Consider the following 22,640-nt stretch of genomic DNA (forward strand, 5'->3'; position numbering starts at 1 on the left):
AGGTATATTCAGTGATTGTATTTCATTCAAATAAAAAGATAATTAGTACATTTTCCATTCATTTTCCTCACTCGAATGTGTGCTGACCATACTGTATAAGGACTTCCACCATGGCCCGTGTTACGAGCATAGCCAGATTCGGTTTTCAGAGGTGGCCAGCCAGTCCTCGACCAATCAGGGTAGAGTATGGCTGTAGTTATGTTATGATGTTTAGTTATGATGGTCAAAATAAAAGTTTTGAGAACCACAGTCGCTCTGAATTAAGAACGTCTGCTAAATGCCTAGATTGTAAACCACTGAACTCATGAAATGCCACTGTCTCGTAGTAAATCAGTATCATAGATATCCTGAAGCTGGAGACGTAGGCCTACCGATATCCAGTGATTGGGCCAGTAAGGGACAAGATGACCCCCGGCTACTTTCATTATCACTGAATACACCTTTAATACACACTGAACCATGAAAGAGCTCTCGAAATGCAGTAGCCTATCTGTCTCCAGATAAAACATTATTTTGAAACCTTTTATTTAAAGTGCCACATTCAAGGATGACACCTGCAACAAAAAAATATTACATTAGCATCTTGGTGTGCACCTGTAACATAATTGATTCCACATGCTTTCCTAGATCAATTGTTATGCCACACACATTAAAATACAGTAGTTATTATTTTATATAAGGTTGTTTGTTGCAAGTTCCAGGTCCCAATTTAGCCATTGATTGTATTCTGGCCCACCATCTGATGTCTTTGAAAAGGTTTGGGCAGAGGCCTTAAACTTACTTGCTGAACTCTGGTCTAAAGTCTAGTAACCACTTTAACCATGACATCCCAATTTTGGGCGCGCCGTTATAGGCTAAAAAGAAAGAAAAGAGAAGTGCTGATCTACAAGCTCACAACATGCCGTGTTCTCTCACTCTGCTTTAATTTAAGACACTGGTGCTGCCTGCTGGCGACATTTCTTTCTCTCCTCTCTCTCTCTCTCTCTCTCTCTCCCCTCTCCCTCTCTCTTTCTCTCTCTCTCTCTCTCTCCCCCTCTCCCTCTCCCTCTCTCTTTCTCTCTCTCTCTCTCTCTCTCTCTCTCTCTCTCTCTCTCTCTCTCTCTCTCTCTCTCTCTCTCTCTCTCTCTCTCTCTCGTCTCTCTCTCTCTCTCTCTCTCTCTCTCTCTCTCTCTCTTCTCTCTCTCTCTCTCTCTCTCTCTCTCTCCTCGCTCTCTCTCTCTCGTCTCTCTCTCTCTCTCTCTCTCTCTCTCCCTCTCCCTCTCTCTTCTCTCTCTCCCTCTCTCTCTCCCCCTCTCCCTCTCTCTCTCTCACTCTCTCTCTCTCCTCTCTCTCTCTCTCTCTCTCTCTCTCTCTCTCTCTCTCTCTCTCTCTCTCTCTCTCTCTCTCGCAGGGCTTTCGGGTTTTCGGGCCGAGAATGACGATAATTGTTAGGCCGGACCTTCATTTTCAGACCTGTTGAGAACTCTAATGTACACTGGACTGCCATAGTGTTTACTGCTCTATTTGTGTCTACTGACTCACTCACCCACCCTCCCACACTCCCTCTGACGGAGAAGATGTGCCCGTTGTCATAGTTAACTCGCAAAAATATCTAAAAACAGAGATAACACTGCGTTCATCTTTTATTACGTTTTTCCACTCTGATTTGTCAGTCTGGAAGCCATCTTATGTGCTTCAGGCGAGATATGGTTTGTGGGTGGGACTAAACACTAGGGGGATCTCGTCCAATTCCAATGTCCGCCCTGCACCCTCACTGACTAAAGTGACGTCAACTGGAAGTCCGTTGACTGCTCTCCATTCCGACATGTCGCCACTCCGACATTGACTTCTTATTGTCGGAGTGGCGACACTTCCATAGAGCTTAAGTTTAGAGTTAGGGTTAGAGATAGGGTTAGTGTCGGAAAGGAGACATGTAACCAGAAAGTCCTTGAGGGGTGAGGCTGCTAGGGCTCCAAATGGTACAGTATGAACGGAACGGATATGTGTGGAGTTATGCGTGATAGGCCTACCTGTACCACATAATGGTATGCAGTATGTGAGTCAAGGCTACGCGACGACCACAGTGGAAAAGAGCAAAAACATGGCATCTGTTGAGAGGGAGCACCAAGGAGGGCAGAACTGGACAATTTAAAGCTATTTTTCATCAGTGGAGAATGTCCAATAATAACAATATCTAAATTATAATAACACTCAACGATCCATGAAAGCCTTGATCCCCAGCCTCTCCATCAGAGCTCCTCCTCACCTCTGCATCAAACTATTGTGACTCTGCATTCCTTTCAATGCTGTCATGGCCTTCATTAATCACTCATCATGAACATGATTAGTTTTGACGATCAAGTCTTTTTCCATTGTTGGCACACCTCACCTCACCTTAGACGTTCCCATCAACATAGTCTATCTGTTCGCCTTCATGGAAACCACAGCTATTAAAGCTACGTTGACAAACTAGTTTAGCAGGAACAACTTAATCTCCTCGTGTCCTCGAGTAACCCTGTCCTCTGCAAAGCCGTCTTTTAGACAATATAATAAATCACACCCAGTGTGAAGTGAGCAGTGCCTTTTATGAGTTCATGTCAAAATGGTCAAGCGAAGCATGGCCAAAATGCCAAGCTTTGTGGGACTTCGGACATACAGACATACGGACGGACATACATACACACAAAGCCAGATGTAGGAGCGGTTAGCACCGCTCAATAATAATGACCATATATGGTATGATACGCACCCATTCACCTTTGCAGCGGTGTGGCCTTTAGCTCCTGCAATGTAAGATGGAAGCACCGTCAGTAGGCCTACTGATAACACCTGGATATAAACCAAACCAAAGCTGTGTTTCACATGCCTTCATTAATACACACTTTCTGTCCGTTCCAAGGAACCCTGGACCATGAAAGAGCTCTCGAAATGCAGTAGCCAATCTGTCTCCAGATACAATATTATTTTGAAACTTTTTATTTAAAGTGTCACATTCAAGGATGACACCTGCACCAACAAATATTACATCAGCATCTTGGTGTGCACCTGTAACATAATTGATTCCACATGCTTTCCTATCAATTGTTATGACATGCACACACATTAACATACAGTAGTTATTATTATTTTATATAAGATTGTTTGTTGCAAGTTGCAGGTCCTAAATTAGCCATTGATTGTATTCTGGCCCACCATCTGATATCTTTGAAAATGTTTGGCCCAAGGCCTTAAAACACTCGCATGACTGAACCTGATTTTGAGATTTTGAGGTGGTTTGGGTTTGCTCAGGAAACTCTGAGAAATCTTCCCTTTCATGATTTGTCCTTATCATACAAGCAACGTCTTGTTTTTTTTCAACCATTTGAGACGTTTTGTAAATATGAAATAAAATGTTTTGAGTGTTTCCTGAGCATTCTAATTCCATTTCTGAATCTCAAAAACAGGTCAAAATGACCTGTTAGTCATGCGAGTGTTAAACTTACTTGCTGAACTCTGGTCTAAAGTCTAGTAACCACTTTAACCATGACATCCCAATTTTGGGCGCGTCGTTATAGGCTAAAAATAAAGAAAAGTGAAGCGCTGATCTACAAGCTCACAACATGCCGTGATGTGTTGTGAGCTTGTAGATTCCCCCAAAATAATTTAGATTGTACTTTTGTGTCTTGTTTTAAAATGTGTAGCACAGTGGAATAGAGCAGTAAACACTATGGAAGTCCAGCATACATTAGAGTTCTCAACAGGTCTGAAAATGAAGGTCCGCCCTAACAATTATCGTCATTTTCGGCCTGAAAACCCGAAAGCCCTGCGAGAGAGAGAGAGAGAGTGAGAGAAAAAGAAATGTGTCTGAAATTAAAGCAGAGTGAGAAAAAAAACATCATATTTGGAGAAATGGCAACATCACATGCTCTATATTGTTCATAAAACATGCTAAGTTCTGCACAAAATAGATTAAAGTTAAATCCCTGTAGTCATACACCTCTCATTCTCTCTCCCTGAAGTTGTCTGTCGCTGCCTGCGTGATTTATATTTCGCCCATCCAACGGTGACGCACCAAACACAGGCAGCAGGCGGGGCAGATCTATAAACCCTAAACGTGTTCATCTGGCTTGCATTCTGGGCTTGCAGATCTGTTATGTTCGGTGCGTCATCCCAAAAACCAGACGGCTAGTAGATTGGAATTGAGACGAGATCCCTCTGTTTGTGCCTACTGCAAGTGACTCTGTACATCATTGAGCATTCTTGAGCATTCAGCATGACGGGTGCTCCTACTTTCAACTTCTCTGTATTGTGCACATGTGCACAATACAATTTAGGTTTTAGGCATAATTTGACTGTGGTAAATGTAGGGGAGGGTCAATCTTTTTTATTTTAATGCTTGGGAAGGGTCACTGACTTTTCCCCCAATTGAGAGGGAGGGTCATGGCATTTTATAAAAGGGCTTAAATACATTTTCTCCAGTAACACCCCTCAATAAAAAACGACCCCTCCCTTAATGTCCATCTTATAGCGTTAGCCCACAAAACAAACCTGTTGTTACACACAGAGTGACACGGACACGTGTGTAAATTCCTCCCGTTTTCACAACGTGCCAGCTGTAGCTCTGCATACAGACTGTTGTGCAAAGACAGCCTCCGACAGAACCAGTGGTGGGCAAGGAGGTAGAGAGGGAGGGAGTGCTTCGCTGTGTTCTGAGTGGGCTCATGCGACCGTCGCTATAATTCGAATGACACCCGCAAATGGACACAGGCTAAATTCGCTTTGTCTTCATGCACATTTCTGATAATTTGCTTCCTATTTTCGAATACGTTTATGGAAACATGACTATTGTGACTTCGGCTGTGTGTGTTTCTGCTGTTTCTATCAGACTAGTAACATTCCTCCCCATCAGAGGAGTATTTTCCTATTGAAGTGTTTACATGAGGCCGTTGTATTGTGATTGAGAAACATTCAGATTAATAGTCATACTGTAGATACCTATTTCCTCCCTCAAGGGAAATTCAGTATTTTCAGCCCAACCCAGCTGATTCACAGCCCACAAGGAGCATGTGAGCAATTAGGGGTTAAGAGTCTTGCTCAGGGACACACATCACATTGCTACCCTGGCCTGGAATGGAACCTGGGACAACCAGGGGCTCTGGTTCCCCAGGAGGGCTCCCTATTGGTGTCCACTTAAACACTGTGATATGAAGACATATTCTGATTATTAGTTTAATATTAGTTTAATATTAATGTCCATTTAAACACTGTGATATGAAGATATATTCTGATTATTAGTGTTAGTTTGTTAGTTTATTAAAGGATCCCCATTAGAGACTCACAAATGAGCCTCTAGTCTTCCTGGGGTCCTGAATCAGGCAAATACAATACAAATATACAATTAAAAAATAACAAATTAAAATAAAAAATAAAATAATATATATAAATTAATACAAAAAAATTATAATTAACAAATCAAATTAAACAGTCCAGTCAAATCTAAAAATACACAGATAAAGTTGCATAGTTATATGTTACTTGGCAAGATATTTCTTGATATGCTTGTAATATTAGTGTCCATTTAAACACAGTCACTGTGATATGAAGATATATTCTGATTATTAGTGTAACATTAAAGGAGCTATAGTCAACTTTTTCTTGAAAAACGGGTGCTAAAATAAAAATAATGTTTCGAAAATATTTTATTAAAAAGAAATGCTAATATATGTGTTTCTGTTCAAAAATGTCCACAAAAAGTGAAAAATACTGATAAAATAATCGTTTTGGCCATTGTCAGACTGACACTTTGTTTACATCCTATCAATCCATATAAAAGAATAGACTAGGTAGGATGTAAACAAAGTGTCAGGCTGACAAAGGCCAAAATTATTATTTTATCATTATTTTACGCTTTCTGTGGACATTTTTGAACAGAAACACATATATGAACATATTTTTTACAAAATATTTTCGAAACATTTTTATGTTAGCATCCGTTTTTCAAGAAAAAGTTGACTATAGCTCCTTTAATGTCCATTTAAACACTGTGATATGAAGATATCTTCTGATTATTAGTGTAATATTAATGTCCATTTAAACATTGTGATATGAAGATACATTCTCTAGAACAGGGGTTCCCAAACGTTTTTGTGTCGGGGCACCCCATGAATATTATTTTAATCCGAGGCACCCCTACATTATAATTTTCACTCCCAGCACCTTATATTTATAGCATATCGTCGTTGTCGGGTGGAAATCATGTATGTCCAAAACCGTTCGTTTTGTATTAATCATCTATAAAATGTACTAAACTAGTGAAAACAGCTGATCTACAAGCACACAACGCCTCGCATCGTGAGGCGTTGTGTGTTGGTAGATCGGCCGTTTTCACTAGTTTTGTGCGACAGAGGTTTCTGCCTGACAGTAATGATATTTTAGTGATTATGTTGTGAGGAAGACGTTGAGATAATAGCCATTTTGGTTAGAACTGACTTTGTACTTCAAGTTTAAAATGATACTAAATATTTTTTCAAGTGTCCAAATAAATTCCAAATATTATCAATTGATCTCGCGGCACCCCTGGACTGCCGTCACGGCACCCCAGGGTGCCCCGTCACCCACCCCTGCTCTAGAGCAGGGGTTTTCAAACTTTTTTGACTCAGGTCACCCCTGTAAATAACTTTTTCATCCACGGCACCCCTGAATTACACGGTTCTTTACATCTTACAACATATTGGAGAAATATCCGTTTCCATCAGAACTGACTGAAAATAATGTTATACTTGACATTTAACAACTTGAACCCCAGCATGCCTATTCTGGGGGGAGGGTTCACCAAAAATAGCCGATCTACAAGCTCACAACGGGTCACTACGTGACGCGTTGTGAGCTTGTAGATCGGCTATTTTTGGTGAAGAGAGTTGTCATAGATGGAGAAAGAACTCATCAAGTACAGTGCAAATCAGGTAAGCATAGTGAAGTGATATTGATGTAGTGATATTGATGAATTCCAAATATTATCAAATTATCTCGCGGCACCCCTTGACTCATCACTTGCACCCCAGGGTGCCCCGTCACCCACTTTGAAAACCCCTGCTCTAGAATAGAGAAGCTACAGTAATTCACCTAGTGCAATGTAACCACATTTTAATTTTAAGGCACAATAAACCTACAAATACATAAATCACTGTTTTTCACTGTTTTAGCGCAAATTAACTCTTCACTGAGTAAACATTTGACCATCATGGATCTTATGTTAGTAACTTAGAATCTAATTAATTTATTATAAAATGTGTTGTATGAGTTTGTAACTTACCAAGAGATCAAAGTTGAACTAACACATCAGTAGTGCAGCCATCAGTAAATGCCTCTCAACAATAAAAAGCTTGATAGAAACCAAGTCCTCTCTCTTTCTCTCTCTCACTCTTTCTCTCTCTCACTCTGTCTCTCTGTCTCTCTGTCTCTCTCTGTCTTTCCCTCTCTCTCTGTCTTTCCCTCTCTCTCTCTCTCTCTCTCTCTCTCTCTCTCTCTCTCTCTCTCTCTCTCTCTATCCACTTCCCACTTTGAAGGTTAGCGTTGCCAGATTCTGCGAGAGAAATAAGCTACCAGGTCTTTGAAAACAAACATTTTTTTTAAACATTGGAAGTGCCAGGCACAAAATAATTTCGCATGGGGGTCCCTGGACATTACACTCTGGGGGTCCCTGGACATTACACTCTTGGGGTCCTTGACAGTGAGGGAACCACTGGTTTAAACAACATTAGACAGCAAACCCAAATAAGCAACTGCACCTTAGGAACAAGCCAAAAACAACCCCGACAACTATCTACCCATACTGTATGTACAAGCAAATTTACCGGAAGGCAAGCCCAAAGTGGCTTATATGATAAGCAGACATGGCAACCCTGCCCCAGGGCCTTGTCTAACTGCAACTCATTCAGACTGGTTGAGCTGTTAAAGCTGATGATACTAATAATGATTTAAACTATATTACACATATTTTATAAGATCATAGCGCAGCACCGAGCGCGAGCTTGTATATCTTTATTTTTTAATGGACGAGAATTTACTGTAGCCGGGACACTTCCGGTTAACAGCAGACATACAAGCTCACGTTGCGTCTCAGATGCAACCGTTGTGAGCTTGTAGATCACTCTCGGCTGCGTCGCCGGAAGCTGCCTGCACATTCTGCGCCATGGGATGTTGGAAAGTTGTGGATACAATAATGGTTAATTAAAGTGGGTCAGGGGTCATCAACATGGACAAACATGTCTGTGCATGGCACTTATTTTTCTTTTCTTTTTTTACGAGTAATATTGTCTGTAACTTTTTTTTTTACATCCACATTCTAATCTTAAAATGTCAATAACTTTGGTGACTCATAGAGTGTTGAGATTAATAATAATTTGTTTCAGGAGGTGTTCTGCGTGATTCCTGTACCACGTAAAGTTTATTTAAAGTGCCACATTCAAGGATGACACCTGCACCAACAGATATTACATTAGCATCTTGGTGTGTGCACCTGTAACATCATTGATTCCACATGCTTTCCTATCATATGGTATGCCACACACATTAAAATACGGTAGTTATTATATCAGAGTTTCTCAACCTTTTTTCTGCATGGGCACACTTTTCATGTCCCAAGAATCCATGGGCATACCAACATAATACGGGGGTGTAAATATCGTCACTGTCGGGAAGAAACCTTGTATCTCCAAGTTTCAAATTTGTACGTTTCTTCGCAAAGTAAAGCCCTGCTTCATCACACAACAGCAGTGAAAACAGCAGATCTACAAGCACACAACGCCTCGCACCGCGAGGCGTTGTGTGCTTGTAGATCGGCTGTTTTCACTAGTTTAATTTATTTTTAAAATGATAAATACAATACTGGCTTTCAAGCAGTTTCAGGGGGCACACTTGACCCTTCTCAGGACAGTGGCACACCAAAGGTCCCCAGGCACAGTGGTTTATATGTCCAATAAACTAGAAACACTGTTCCTACGAAACAGTGTGGGCTCGCATGTAACACCATATATGGGCACAAAGATCTACCCTTTGGCTGCTCCTCATTGGCTAAAGACCCTGCCTTAGTTTGTACTGTCGGTCTGTTTTGAGGAGAATAATCTTACTATCTAAAGATTTGGGAGAACATATACGTACTTCTAAACATTACTTCTGAGACTCCTATAAAGATTCCATGTGGGTGTTGTTATTTATAACAGGTCACACTTGTTGGTGGTGATTAGAGTTCTCAACGGGCCTGAAAATTAAGGCCCGGCCCTAACTGGGCCCTAACTGGGCAGGCCCGAGGCCCTACCCGGCCCTACTAGTTAACATACATTTTAGGCCCTACCCGGCCCGAAAACGTCGGGTCGGGTCTATCATATAGTAACAGTAATAAAACTAGACCAGGTCAACCTGGTTGTGCCAGACCCCGGTTGAGTTGGGAGTTGGCAGAACCCCGGTTCTGCCAACCCCCTGTCTGTCATCATCATTTATGACATCATGCCTTTTGTAGGCATGTCATCATCATGTCATCATCATATATACCCTTTATATAGAAAACCCGGACAGACCGACATTTGCTTATGTAGGCCTACCCATTTCATGGGTCTGGCAATAATACAAATAAGGCCCGACCCGACTAATTAGCATACATTTTAGGCCCTACCCTAAATGTCGGTCGGGTTCCAGTATGGTCGGGTTCGGACAGAATTTTAGAACTCTAGTGGTGATGTCATCAAGAACGCTCCTCATTGGCTAATAGTCGGGGAGCCACAGGCCCAAAAGCTCAAAGAATAGGGTTTTATACCTGTGACGTCATGACATACTTTTTATTTTATTTTTGCCAGACCCATGAAATGGGTAGGCCTACATAAGCAAATGTCGGTCTGTCTGTCCGGGTTTTCTATATAAAGGGTATATATGATGATGACATGATGATGACATGCCTACAAAAGGCATGATGTCATAAATGATGATGACAGACAGGGGGTCTGCTACAACCAGGTTGACCTGGTCTAGTTTTCTATTCATTTGGTCATTAAGGTACACAGAATGAGAGGCCTGCTCTGCCGGAAACCGGTTATGGCCTTTTGTATATTCACTCCATCGACTTCAATATACAGGAAAAGATTACAAAAAATAAATCTGCTTTAAGTAGCATTTGAGGGGTCAAACTAGGGGTTCTTCATGATTCTGAATCCATTGCAAGCATTTGTTTTGCATGAAAAACATTCCTTGGGCTAGATTTTAGCCTCTCAAAACTGTGATTTTTGATGACTCATCAGTTTTCACCGTTTTGTGGGGCTGAAATCTAGCCTAAGGAATGTTTTTCATGTAAGTAGTTTGACCCCTCACATGCTACTTAAAGCAGATTTTTTTTTTATTACTTTTCCTGTATTGTGACGTCGATGGGACTTTTTTTCGCAATGTTTCCGGCAGAGCAGGCCTCTCATTCTGTGTACCTTATTGACCAAATTGATTGAAAAAATAAAAAGTATGTTATGACATCACACGTCCTCTCAAATGTTGGGCCTGTGGCTCCCCGGCTATAAAGGCCCTGCCTTCGTACTGTTGGTCTTTCTTTTTTTTTTGCTGAGAATAAACTTGACCTTTAAAGATTTGGTATAACATATTGCCTCGCATCGCCTTTCAGCGAACCCACAATTATAACCAGTAAGACTCCCTAATCACAAATAGGCCAAAAGTTTGTTTTACCAAAATCGTGCTGATGGTGGCGCTAGATGGGACAGATGCGTTTGATTACATGACTGTAGAGATACTGTGCGATTTGTGTGATTTTAGGGCAAAATCTGTAGGAGCAGTGTCCAAAAATGTGTTTTAAAAAAAGGTGGCGCTAAATGGGACAGATCCATGTTGATGAGATGAGTGTAGACATAAGGCCTCTCCATACTTCGACAGAACCGAACTTTTCGGTTGAAAAATAAACTTTTTTATTTTTTATCTTTTCCGAAAAAAAGCGTCGGATGTTCATACTTCGCTCCTATTCGGAGGGTTGGCACGTTGGAAGTTGGAAGCGGTGACACGTAATGTGGATGTTATGGAGGAGGAGGAAGACGAGGAGGAAATGTTAGAGGAGGAGGAGGATTTTGCCCTGCTTTGTGCGGCTGAGGAGGAGGCGAGCACATCTAGCCGTCGGTGGTATGTCCGCCCGCTAAATAGGCTACGACAAGGCCCCGGGATGGCCTGTATCAGACTCTCGTTTGAGGGGCATGGACGAGGAGAAACATTTTGAAATAATGAGAATGTCGGCCAGTCGTTTTGACGACCTTCTGCGTCGTGTCGCGCCGCTCATTGAGCATGCACCGACACACAGTATAGTAGTTTTCGCGGGTCGCAAAGCAAAAACAAAAGCAATGTACAGTAGCCTCGCGTCACCAGGCTTTCCAATGTACAGTAGCTGGGGGGGGGGGGGGTCGGACCAATCACGTTTGCCGTTTCACCGAACCTGATTTCGGCGAGTGACAACATCTCGTTGTGCAAATTTCAGAACTATTGTTCGGAGAAAAAGCATTCTAGAACTTTCAAGGAATTACATTTTATAGTTGAAAAGGACCTTTTGACCGAAAACGGCGGTTTCGGTCAAAGTATGGACAGGCCTATACTGTGTACCGATTTGCGTGATTTTAGGGCAAAATCTGTAGGAGCAGTGTCCAAAAATGTGTTGGAAAAATCGTGTGATGAGTGACGTGACAGAAGGAAGGAAGGACAGACAGACAGACAGACTGACGGCTGGTGGAGGTTTGGATAGTATGAGAGTGTAAAAGTGACTGCGACCTACGGTCGCAATAACACTCAACAATGAAAGCCTTGATCCCCAGCCTCTCCATCAGAGCTCCTCCTCACCTCTGCATCAAACTATTGTGACACTGCATTCCTTTCAATGCTGCCATGCCCTTCATTAATCACTCATCATGAACATGATTATCTGTTTTGACGATCAAGTAGCACACCTCACCTTAGACGTTCTCATCAACATAGTCTATCTGTTCGCCTTCATGGAAACCACAGCTATTAAATTACGTTGACAAACTAGTTTAGCAGGAACAATTTAATCTCCTCGTGTCCTCGAGTAACCCTGTCCTCTGCAAAGCCGTCTGTTAGCTAATATAAGAAATCACACCCAGTGTGAAGTGAGCAGTGCCTTTTATGAGTTCATGTCACAAATGCCAAGCTTTGTGGGACAGACATACAGACATACAGACATACGGACGGAGATACTGTACAATGACGGTGATGCACCAAACACAGGCAGCATGCGGGGCAGATCTATAAACCCAAAACGTGTTCATCTGGCTTGCATTCTGGGCTTGCAGATCTGTTATGTTCATCCCAAAAACCAGACCGCTATTAGACTATACTTCTGTATGTGTTCCCGATTATCCTTGGACCATTCATTGGCTGTCTGGTTGCAGACAGCCAGACACACAGACAGGGATATGTGCCTGTTTTCTGTTGCTTGGCTTGAGGCTCGGCTGGCCCAATCAATTAGCATTGATTTTAGGCCGTCGGGTTAGGGTCAGGCTAGGGCAGAATTTGAGAATTCTAAAATACATTCAGGGCTAATTTGAAAAAAAGTGTGTTTCTATGATCAGTGGTTCTTAAACCTTTCATGTCCAAGGACCCCTAAAAATATATGTATTTGGTCACGGCCTTGAGTCAAGGCAAGTCAAGACCACAGTGGAAAAGAGCAAAAACATGGCATCTGTGAGAGGGAGGCAGTAACAGCCATTCACTCCTTGTCGTCCTCGTCTCGGACGACAAAGCAGACGAGGACGGAGAGTGAGCGGGAGCTGTTGAGTGAGCGGGAGCTGGCGAGTGAGGACGGGGAGCTGGTGAGTGAGCGGGAGCTGGCGAGTGAGGACGGGGAGCTGGTGAGTGAGCGGGAGCTGGCGAGTGAGCGGGAGCTGGCGAGTGAGCGGGAGCTGGTGAGTGAGCGGGAGCTGGCGAGTGAGCGGGAGCTGGCGAGTGAGCGGGAGCTGGTGAGTGAGCGGGAGCTGGCGAGTGAGGACGGGGAGCTAGCGATTGAGGACGGGCTGTGAGGAAGACGAACGGACGGGAAGACATTCTCACCCTCACTGCGTCTCACGCAGTGGGGGTGAGTAAAGCCGCCCGGGCGAGGACGAGGAGAAAGAGCGGCTGCCTCTCGAGGGAGGGCAGAACTGGACAACTTAAAGCTATTTTTCATCAGTGGAGAATGTCCAATAATAACAATATCTAAATGCAGGGGTCTTCAACGTTTTCAGGCCAAGGACCCCTTAGTTGAGAGAGAGATGAAGCAGGGACCCCCACAACCTGTTCATAGATTCCATATAGTTTCATCGTTTGACAGCACAATCGTCAGTGTATTTTGGATTCATGTCAGTTTGTATTTTCAAATATTTAACCACTTGAACTGTCAATATAATAAACTTGGCCCTTCACTCTGTACTTGGTCTGCTCTTTTTCTCCTCTACACCAAAGCTTTTTGACGAAAATAGACGATCTACAAGCTCACAACGCCTCGCAGCGTGAGGCGTTGTGACCTTGTAGATCTGCTATTTTTGCCAAAAATTGTCAGAATATGGACACTAGGGTTCAAAGTGGTTAATATAAAATAGGAGAAAAAAACTTTCTATCACTCAAAGATTTGGAGGACCCCCTGTAGTAACTCTGAGGACCCCCTAGGGGTCCCGGACCCCCTGTTGAAGACCCCTGTCTAAATGATAATAACACTCAACAATACATGAAAGCCTTGATCCCCAGCCTCTCCATCAGAGCTCCTCCTCACCTCTGCATCAAACTATTGTGACACTGCATTCCTTTCAATGCTGCCATGCCCTTCATTAATCACTCATCATAGACATGATTATCTGTTTTGACGATCAAGTCTTTCTTCCATTGTTGCCACACCTCACCTTAGACACTCTCATCAACATACCTGTTGGCCTTCATGGAAAGGCAAACAGGGCCAGCATTGCCAAACTAGTTTAGCAGGAACAACTTAATCTCCTCGTGTCCTCGAGTAACCCTGCCCTCTGAAAAGCCGTCTGTTAATAATTATAACAAATCACACCCAGTGTGCAGTGAGCGGTGCCATTTATTTATTTGTTTGAGTTCATTTCAAAATGGTCAAGCGAAGCTTCGCCAAAAGGCCAAGCTTTGCGGGACGGACATTAGAGCCCTGCAAGGGCCTTAAACCATTTGGAGTCCTTGCAGCCTCACCCCTCAAGCACTTTGTGAGGGTGCAGGGCGCCCACAAAGTCCCACCCACAGACCATATCTCGCCTGAAGCACATAAGATGGCTTCCAGACTGAATAGAGAGAGTGAAAAAAAGAAACTAAAGATGAACGTAGAGAGTCAGTTTGGATTCCAGGATAGCAGCACACAGCAACAACAGTGACATACAATCACATGGACAATATGTCTACAATCAGACTGAAATCATATTTACATTGACGTTAAATAAAAGTGATTGTCGTTTACATACTCTGAATATTGAATCAGAATATAACTGTTGACATGCAGAATGGTTAATTCTGCCTTGTTTCATTTAATTTAATACAATTATTATAATAATTGACCCACACTGTGTCCTCGCGCTCTGCTGGCGCACAAGTAGGCCATACAAGTAGGCCATACAAGTAGGCCATACAAGTAGGCCATACAAGTAGGCCATACAAGTAGGCCATACAAATAGGCCATACAAGTAGGCCATACAAGTAGGCCATACAAGTAGGCCATACAAGTAGGCCATACAAATAGGCCATACAAGTAGGCCATACAAGTAGGCCATACAAGTAGGCCATACAAGTAGGCCATACAAGTAGGCCATACAAGGCCTACTTTAGCACCTCAACAGAGTGCAATTCTAGTTGTATTGTTAACAGTTGTATTGTACGCTGGTCCTAATGGTGCCCTTTAAACCTCTATAACCATTGTAAAGTTTTTTAACAGACTGTAGGTACTCTGCTTGTGTGCTTTCATTCATATGTAGACAACATGTGTAGGATGCCACCAGGGGGCCTGCAGGCTGCAGACTGCAGGTCCTCACTGTGGACACACCTGGTAGGCCTATAATTAGGCCTACATCTTGTCTTTGTTCAGTAACACCCTGAAGAAGGCGTTTGCCGAAACGCGTTGGTGTTTTTTAATAATGTTCTAGCCCATGTAATAAAGGCCTTTTATTGTTAAATCCACCTGAGTGCCTGGACCTGGATTTGTGTGCCTCTGTGGCACATTTTTTCCTCTTTTTGCTCATTGTATTCCCTTTCATGAGCACCGGTGGTTTGAGGGATACCAGTAGCGCTCCTGCTATCTTCTTTCTCTGCAATTCTAGTTGAACCTTTCACTGGATTCCCGCTCAATTCAGAAGAAAAACATCTTAGCAGCTTGTTATCTGCACTCCCTATGGAGACGTAAAGAGGAGGTCAGGATGACCTTACCTGCTTGTCTCCAGAACAGGGGTCTTCAACGTTTTCAGGCCAAGGACCCCTTATTTGAGAGAGAGATGAAGCAGGGACCCCCACTACCTTTTCATAGATGTAGCTTCATTGTTTGACAGCACAGCCTCTTTTTTGTGTTTGTGTTTTCAGATATTTACGGTAACCACTTGAAGCGTTAATAGTTGACCTTTCACTATGTATTTGTCTGCTCTTTTCCCCCTCTACACCAAACCTCTTTGCCAAAAATAGCCGATCTACAAGCTCACAACGCCTCGCAGCGCGAGGCGTTGTGAGCTTGTAGATCTGCTATTTTTGGCTACAGTTCTCAGAATATGGACACTAGGGTTCAAGTTGTTAATATAAAAATCGAACCTCGGCTCGAAGTGAATCGGTGAATGTGTTCTAGATCTATACATTCTGTGTTCTAGATCTATCCTTTCTATGTGCTTTAGTTCTAGTTCTGAATGAATGAATGATTTTGTCTGGAGAGCCAAATTGTCATGTGAAGCTTGACCAATCCTCAATTCTTCATTCTGGACTGGACATGCACGGGACAGACAAAGCTATACCTTGGAAGCGGTTTTCACCGCTTCAAAAAGGATTGGAAGGTTTGGAGGACCCCCTGTTGAAGACCCCTGCACTAGAACACCAGCGATGAAATTCTAATAAACAGCATCATGTTGCCAGTCTATGATGTCAGTTATGATGTAATTTATGATGTCAGTCATCTTTGTATTTGGGCAAAGTTTCAGCCCAATCTGACCTCCACTGTTGGGGACTTTGTCTGTGTGACAAGTATAAACGAAGTGTCTGTTGTCCAGTTGGCTAGCAGTAGAGCCCACAGGAACAAGAGGGTAGCGTCTCTTGTCAATGTAAGTGTTTTGTTGTCCTCTGTGGAACGGAATGGAGAAAGCAAAGAAAGATGCGTTTGACAATGCAAGACTTCAAGTGATTAAAGATGCCTATGAAAGGGCCTTGGAGGTCATCAGTAAAGGGCAGACGGCAGACGAGGCTCAACAGAAGTCACAGGCCTTGGTGTTTTACGCAGAAGGGCGTCAGCACCTCCTCAGGGCCCTCCAGGTGCCCTCACAGGGTGCAGAGTGTGTTGGCAGCTCCTGGGAGTCAGCCAGACGCATGCAGGGGGAGATGCAGGAGACACTGGACAACGTTACCGCTCGTCTCGCTACGCTAGAGACCAGCTCAGACCCGGGGTGGGGACCTGTGTCCACCTCCCAGGTGGTATCTGGGATTGGTGATGCAGACACACCCTCTGAAAGCCCCCTGTACCCCAAACTCCCCACCAAACAGAAACCAGAGAGGCCCTCGCCACCGTTGCTTGGCAAACGTGACCAACTGGCTGATGCCGTTGGCCGTATCCCCACGAGACAGTCTGTGGTTCCAGGCAAACATCTAGCGGCTCATTCCCCTCTGGCAACTGATGGCCATCTAACCGCTCCCTATCGGACAGATGCAGGAGACATGTCACTGGTAGAGGAGGACTTCTTCAGCCACATGTGTGAATCTTCGCTATCGCTCCTGAGCATGGGCGAAGAGGAGGGTGAGGAGGTGTTCTTCCTACCTCAAGGGGTGCAGATGTTTTTTGTGTCGCCCGAGGGTCAAGTGAGCGCTCTGTCTCACCCTGGCTTTCTGCGTCTGGTGAGGTTCGCCACCGAGCGGTCGGAGACAACGCCCAACCGACCGCCAGCCTTTCTACAGGTGTGTGACTGGCTGTACCCTCTCACGGCCCAGGGCTCTCCGGTGTTGCTGTGTAATACCGGCGTGTTCATGTTCCCTGACATGATGGCCGTGGCTCCAGGCTCCTACGTGGGCGTGGTGCTGTCCTCTGAGCTGCCCGACGCAGACAGAGAGCTGTTCAAGGACCTGCTTGCCCAGATGACAGACCTCAGGACTCAGGCCCCGGACGAAGTTGCGGAGGCCATCAATCTAAGCGAGAAGGTGCCCATTGATCACCCTAAGGAGACTGCTGCGGCCACCGCCGAGGAGGAAAAACTATTGCCCGAGTGGAGTGAGAAAATGTCTGGTGGCATCCTCTCCGGTGCATCATGGCTGAGCCAGGGTCTGGTGAAAGGAGCCAAGTTCTCGGGCAAGGCCATTCATAAGGGGGCATCTAAACTCAGGGAACACATCACCCCAGACAACACACCCACAAAGGTCAGCCCCGTGGTGGCAAAAAGGCTCCTCGCCGCCAAGCAAGCCACCGAAGGAGCAGCCAAAGTCAGCCAGCTTCTAGCGAATGGAGTGTGTGTTGTCACTAACTGTGCAAGTCAAGAGCTAGCCCAACATGTGAAGAAGCATGGAGGCAAGCTGATCCCAGAGTCTGTGAAGAAAGACAGGAACGTGCGCTCCAACCTCAGCGGAGCCATGGCGGTGGCTGCCAGTGGGGTTCTAGGTTTTACCACCTTGTGGACTGGCTTGGAAGCAGCAGCAAGGTACATTATCCAGAGCGTAGCATCAGAGACGGTCACCACCGTAAAGCATAAGTATGGTGCAGAGGTTGGCCAGGCCACAGATCAGGCTGTCAACTCTGCCATCAATGTGGGCCTCACTGCTTTCAACGTCAACAGCCTGGGGATCAAGGCTGTGGTGAAAAGAACTGGAAAGGAGACGGCAAAGAACCTTCTGGAAGACTTCAAGCTTCAGAAAAGACCAGAGAATGAGAAATAACTGCAGAAAAGGGATGCGATCTCTTCCTTCAGATCTATGTGGTGCCTTAAATCATAATCTTTATTGTCATATATATAAAATAAATCCTTATTTATTTATTTTAAGTTTGCTTTTATTTTCATAATAGTGTTCAGCTCATTAGCAGAATAGAATCATGTGTGTTTTTATACTGTAATAATCAGGATAATGAACAAAGAGTATGATAGTTGTATCATAATCCTAACAGCAGTAGCAATATATTTATTATCATATCATTCTGGTGATATATCTTGATACATTATAAAATGGTTGTGTATTAATTGATTGGCGGTGCAAAATGTGTGTATACTGTATTCAATATACAGTATTAAAAAGAATAACTCAAATGGAACTGTTATATTAAATTATTATCATCATCAGGTCTGCGATTATGCTGCTACCTTCAATATGCTGTCAGCATTGAGAAGTGTTTGAAGTTGTTTTATTTCATTTTTAAACTAAATCCAACTTTGGGAAAGTTTAAGTTGAATTATTTTCTTCAGAAAAAGGTGAACCATGAAAAGAGGCACACGTCACATACAGTGTAGTTGTTATCAGAGACATGAGGCTGACTAATTGATGTGATTTTATGGTATTATATTATAGGTAAAAGTGTGTCAGCAGTAGGGCATTAACGACTTTTGCAAGTCGACTCGACTCAGTAAAAAGTTGAGTTAAAGTCGTTTGATGACGTCATCACAACACACAACCCCCCATTTATTTTGGGGGGTCCCCAGATGATTAACTTAATGTGAAACATTGTTTTCTCACTCAACTGTAAACAAACCAACATAAAGTCTAAGTTTATAGAGGGTATCTGCACATTTCTAAAGTGCCAATTTAAGGACTTTTTAATACCTCTAAAATGGCAAATTAAACATTGTCCAAATTGTCAAATATATAGAGGCAGAAATTGTGATCTACATGCTCACAACGCTTCGCATCGCGAGGCGTTGTGAGCATGTACGTTAGATCGCATTTTTCGTTGTGTACATCTTCAGGTATATGCATTTATATTCAGTTGTTTTGTCCCTGTAGACTAGAGTGAATATGCAAATGCTTAGCTGTCTCTGGATTTAAACAAAGACTTACAACAAAGACTTGCAACAGAAACACCCACTTTACTATCGCTGAGAAGTGTCCCTGTTTTATCTCAGTGACCAGCATGAACTCCTATGTGGGATGAGTGATGCATATTGAACAGTTCTCCACCAAGCAGAGGAACATGTCTGGCTTTAAAGAAACAACAGAAAGCCCAGCTGGGCCCGGTCAGGAGGTTGGCATTGCAATGAGTACAGTAGGTTATGACTGAGGTGAGATTTATAGTGATAGGATATGCTATCCTTGTACCTGCATGTTCTTCTCAACTGAATTACAATGGAGTTGGACAAGCAATACAATGAAATAGGAAAAACAAAAAGCAACACAATTTTTTAAAGCAGCAAGTTTCAAATTTGTATTTTTAAAGCCCTACTTCATCATGTAAGTGTCGCACAAAAGTAGTGAAAATAGTCAAGCACACAACGCCTCACGATGCGAGGCATTGTGTGCTTGTAGATCAGCTATTTTCACCATTTAAAATTGTTTTGAAAATAACCGAAAAAAGATTTGGACATACTGTACAATGTTTCCACCCCACAACGACGATATATGTATCATGTAACAAGTATCTTTGAGTTCAATAACAGTCATGTAGGCTAATGTAGTGTAGAGTCTTACACTATAACTGAGGCTGGTTTATGTGTTGCAATCACCTTGACTCTGGAGAAACTGTCAAACTGTAATGTAAAGATCCACACAGCACAAGGAGCATCATCCTGTTATGAACACATTTTAGTGGATTTTTACTGGAGAGCAGCTGCTGTTTGAATGAAGCCATCATCGCTGAGATGTAATCTCAAGGCTGACACCGCCGCGCAAACTTCACATACACAGTTACACACCTGTGTACTACGGTATATGTACACACACCACGACATTATGACCGTACGCTCAAAGCACAGTGAAATGTGATAAAGCTCCATCCATTGCTCTGTGCTCCTCCCAAGGGCACAGGAACATCCATAACACGATTAGGACTGATCCAGCACATCATAATTCACATGGAGCGCTGGTGGACCCCCCCTGGTCACAGGCTGTGGGCATGGACGTGCTGGCCATTGGGAAAAGCGGGACAACTCCCGAACGGCCGGTTCATTCCCGGGCCGGTCCAGGCCGGCCATTAGGGAAAAAAATAAAATAAAATGTCGGCCTTTGTTCCATTCTTTGGGGCTGGGCAGTAAATTGTCACTGTCGGGCAGAAATATCCAAGTTTCAAATTTGTACATTGTTTCGCAAAGCCCTGCTTCATCATACAAGGCCGTAGCACAAAAGTAGTGAAAACAGCAGATCTACAAGCACACAACGCCTCGCAGTGCGAGGCGTTGTGTGCTTGTAGATCTGCTGTTTTCACTAGTTTAAATCATTTTTAAATACTCATGTATATACATGAGTTTTAAAAAACTCATGTAATTGGCCCACTGGCTTGTCACTTGTCATGATTTGAAATGGCAAATCTTTGAGTAGCAGCAGCGCTATAGAGAGAGATCTCTCTCTATAGCGTGCAATGAGGGCCTCTGCAACTCTTTTTCCCGGGCTGAATCAGGGGCCCAGCACGTCCCTGGCCGTGGGCGACACTATCTGTGTCAAACCACCATGGAAGAAGGAGAGACTGTTAGAGAACAAGGTTGAGATTAGAGGTAAGAGTGATTGTGGAACAGCATATTAGATAGGAATCATCAGTGAGCCGGGGAGAGGAGGGACTCCAGAGAATAAAAAAGAGGGGAGATGGTAAATGAGAGGCAGAGATGGAAGACCCTGACAGCAGACTGAAGTAGGGTGGAGGAGCTCCACCTTTTCACTTCTTCCTCTAAGGCAGGGCTACTCAACTTAAAGGCCCAGTTCACCTCTGGGACAACCTGATCTTATTTTATTGTTGTTTGGGACAAGATCAACACAATCCTGAGTTATGTTTTGTGTTCAATCTGTGTTTTGAGATCTTTTAGTATTTCAGCATGAATGATGATGCATTTTGCATCATATGATGCAGCATGATGCACTTGAAGGAAGTCAAGGACTTCAAGTACCTGGGCGCATGGGTCGACTCAACTGAGAAAGACCTTAAAGTAAGGAAGGCACTCGCTTGGAGGGCCCTGAACGGCATGAACAGTGTATGGAACTCTAACCTCCCCCGCCAAATCAAACTTAGCTTCTTCTTTGCAACGGTGGAGTCTGTTCTCCTCTATGGCAGTGAATGCTGGACCCTGAAGCCAACCCTGCAGAAGTCTCTAGACGGGTGCTACACTAGAATGTTGCGTGCAGTACTCAACATCAACAGGAGTGCACATGTTACAAACGAGAGCCTGTATGAGGGAATACCAAAGGTAAGCGAGAAAATTGCCACCAGAAGAATGAGACTAGCAGGACACTGCCAAAGACACCAGGAGCTTCCAGCCAGCAAATTGGTACTGTGGGAGCCAACACACGGGCACCGGCCGCGAGGACGTCCCACAAAAACATACGTGGACATACTCAAGGAAGACGTAGGGACACAGAACACCAATGAGCTGGCCAGATGTATGGAGAACCGAGATGACTGGAAACAACGATGGAGGGCTCGTCTGAGGACGACCTAGATAGATAGATAGATATAGATGCACTTGCCCTTTAAGATGGCTCAGGGGCCACTCAGCAAAATATCAAAAGTCAAATGGCCGCAAGCTAAAAATGACGGTCCCATTTTAGACGTTTACAATGATTTTATAACACACTTCATGACAAGTCTAATAATTAAGGAAACGCCAGGCCAAACCTCATTGAACCAAAAGATTGTCATGAATCGAATGATGAAATGATCAAATTTGATCAAATTAGGCTTTATTCACAAAATTAACAGATCTGGTTCAATCTTGTTGTAACCGCCCCTTGGAAATAAATAACACTGAGAAGGACCAGACTAATATCCACAACAGTGTCTGAGTATGCAAGGCTAGTGAACTTTGGCAATGTAAAGGTATGTTTTCTCATGCCAATGAAGCTCCTTTGAATTGAATTGAACAGATAGTAACAGTCAGAGTGCAACAATTCAAATCACTGATATGATGTCCTAGAAATGAAATGAAAGTATTTCTTCTTTGTAACAAATAAAACAAATTATAAAATAAAATACAAATCTTGTTTTACAGTTTACAGTTTACAGTTTAGGCATTTAGCAGACGCTTTTAATCCAAAGCGACTTACAATAAGCAGATAACATCACAATAATAAACAAGATAATATGTTAGTACATCATCAACAATATAACAAATGCAAATGGATATCTATCTAGAAAAAACACAGTATAATCAAAGTTCTAAAAAACCTAAAAACTAAAACAAATGCTAACTAGCTTCATGTATGGTCATTGATTTTTCTGTAGTGCTAAGGGTTTAGGTGGAGTCTGAAAAGGTGAGTCTTCAGTCCACGGCGAAAGCTAGCGAGTGAGTCCGTTGTTC

General features: G+C 43.4%; 1 protein-coding gene across 1 annotated transcript; it reads left to right on the forward strand.

The window, feature by feature from the left end:
* Positions 1-16,308: 16,308 nt before the first annotated feature.
* LOC308308414 (spartin-like) lies at positions 16,309-18,090 on the forward strand (the record flags this gene model as incomplete). The annotated part of the gene is made up of 1 exon (XM_080753832.1): positions 16,309-18,090. The coding sequence occupies one exon, from the start codon at positions 16,309-16,311 to the stop codon at positions 18,088-18,090; it is 1,782 nt and encodes a 593-aa protein (XP_080609958.1).
* Positions 18,091-22,640: the final 4,550 nt, after the last annotated feature.

Source organism: Nannobrachium achirus (assembly GCF_963921795.1).
Source record: "Nannobrachium achirus genome assembly, chromosome: 2".
Classification (NCBI taxonomy): Eukaryota; Metazoa; Chordata; class Actinopteri; order Myctophiformes; family Myctophidae; genus Nannobrachium; species Nannobrachium achirus.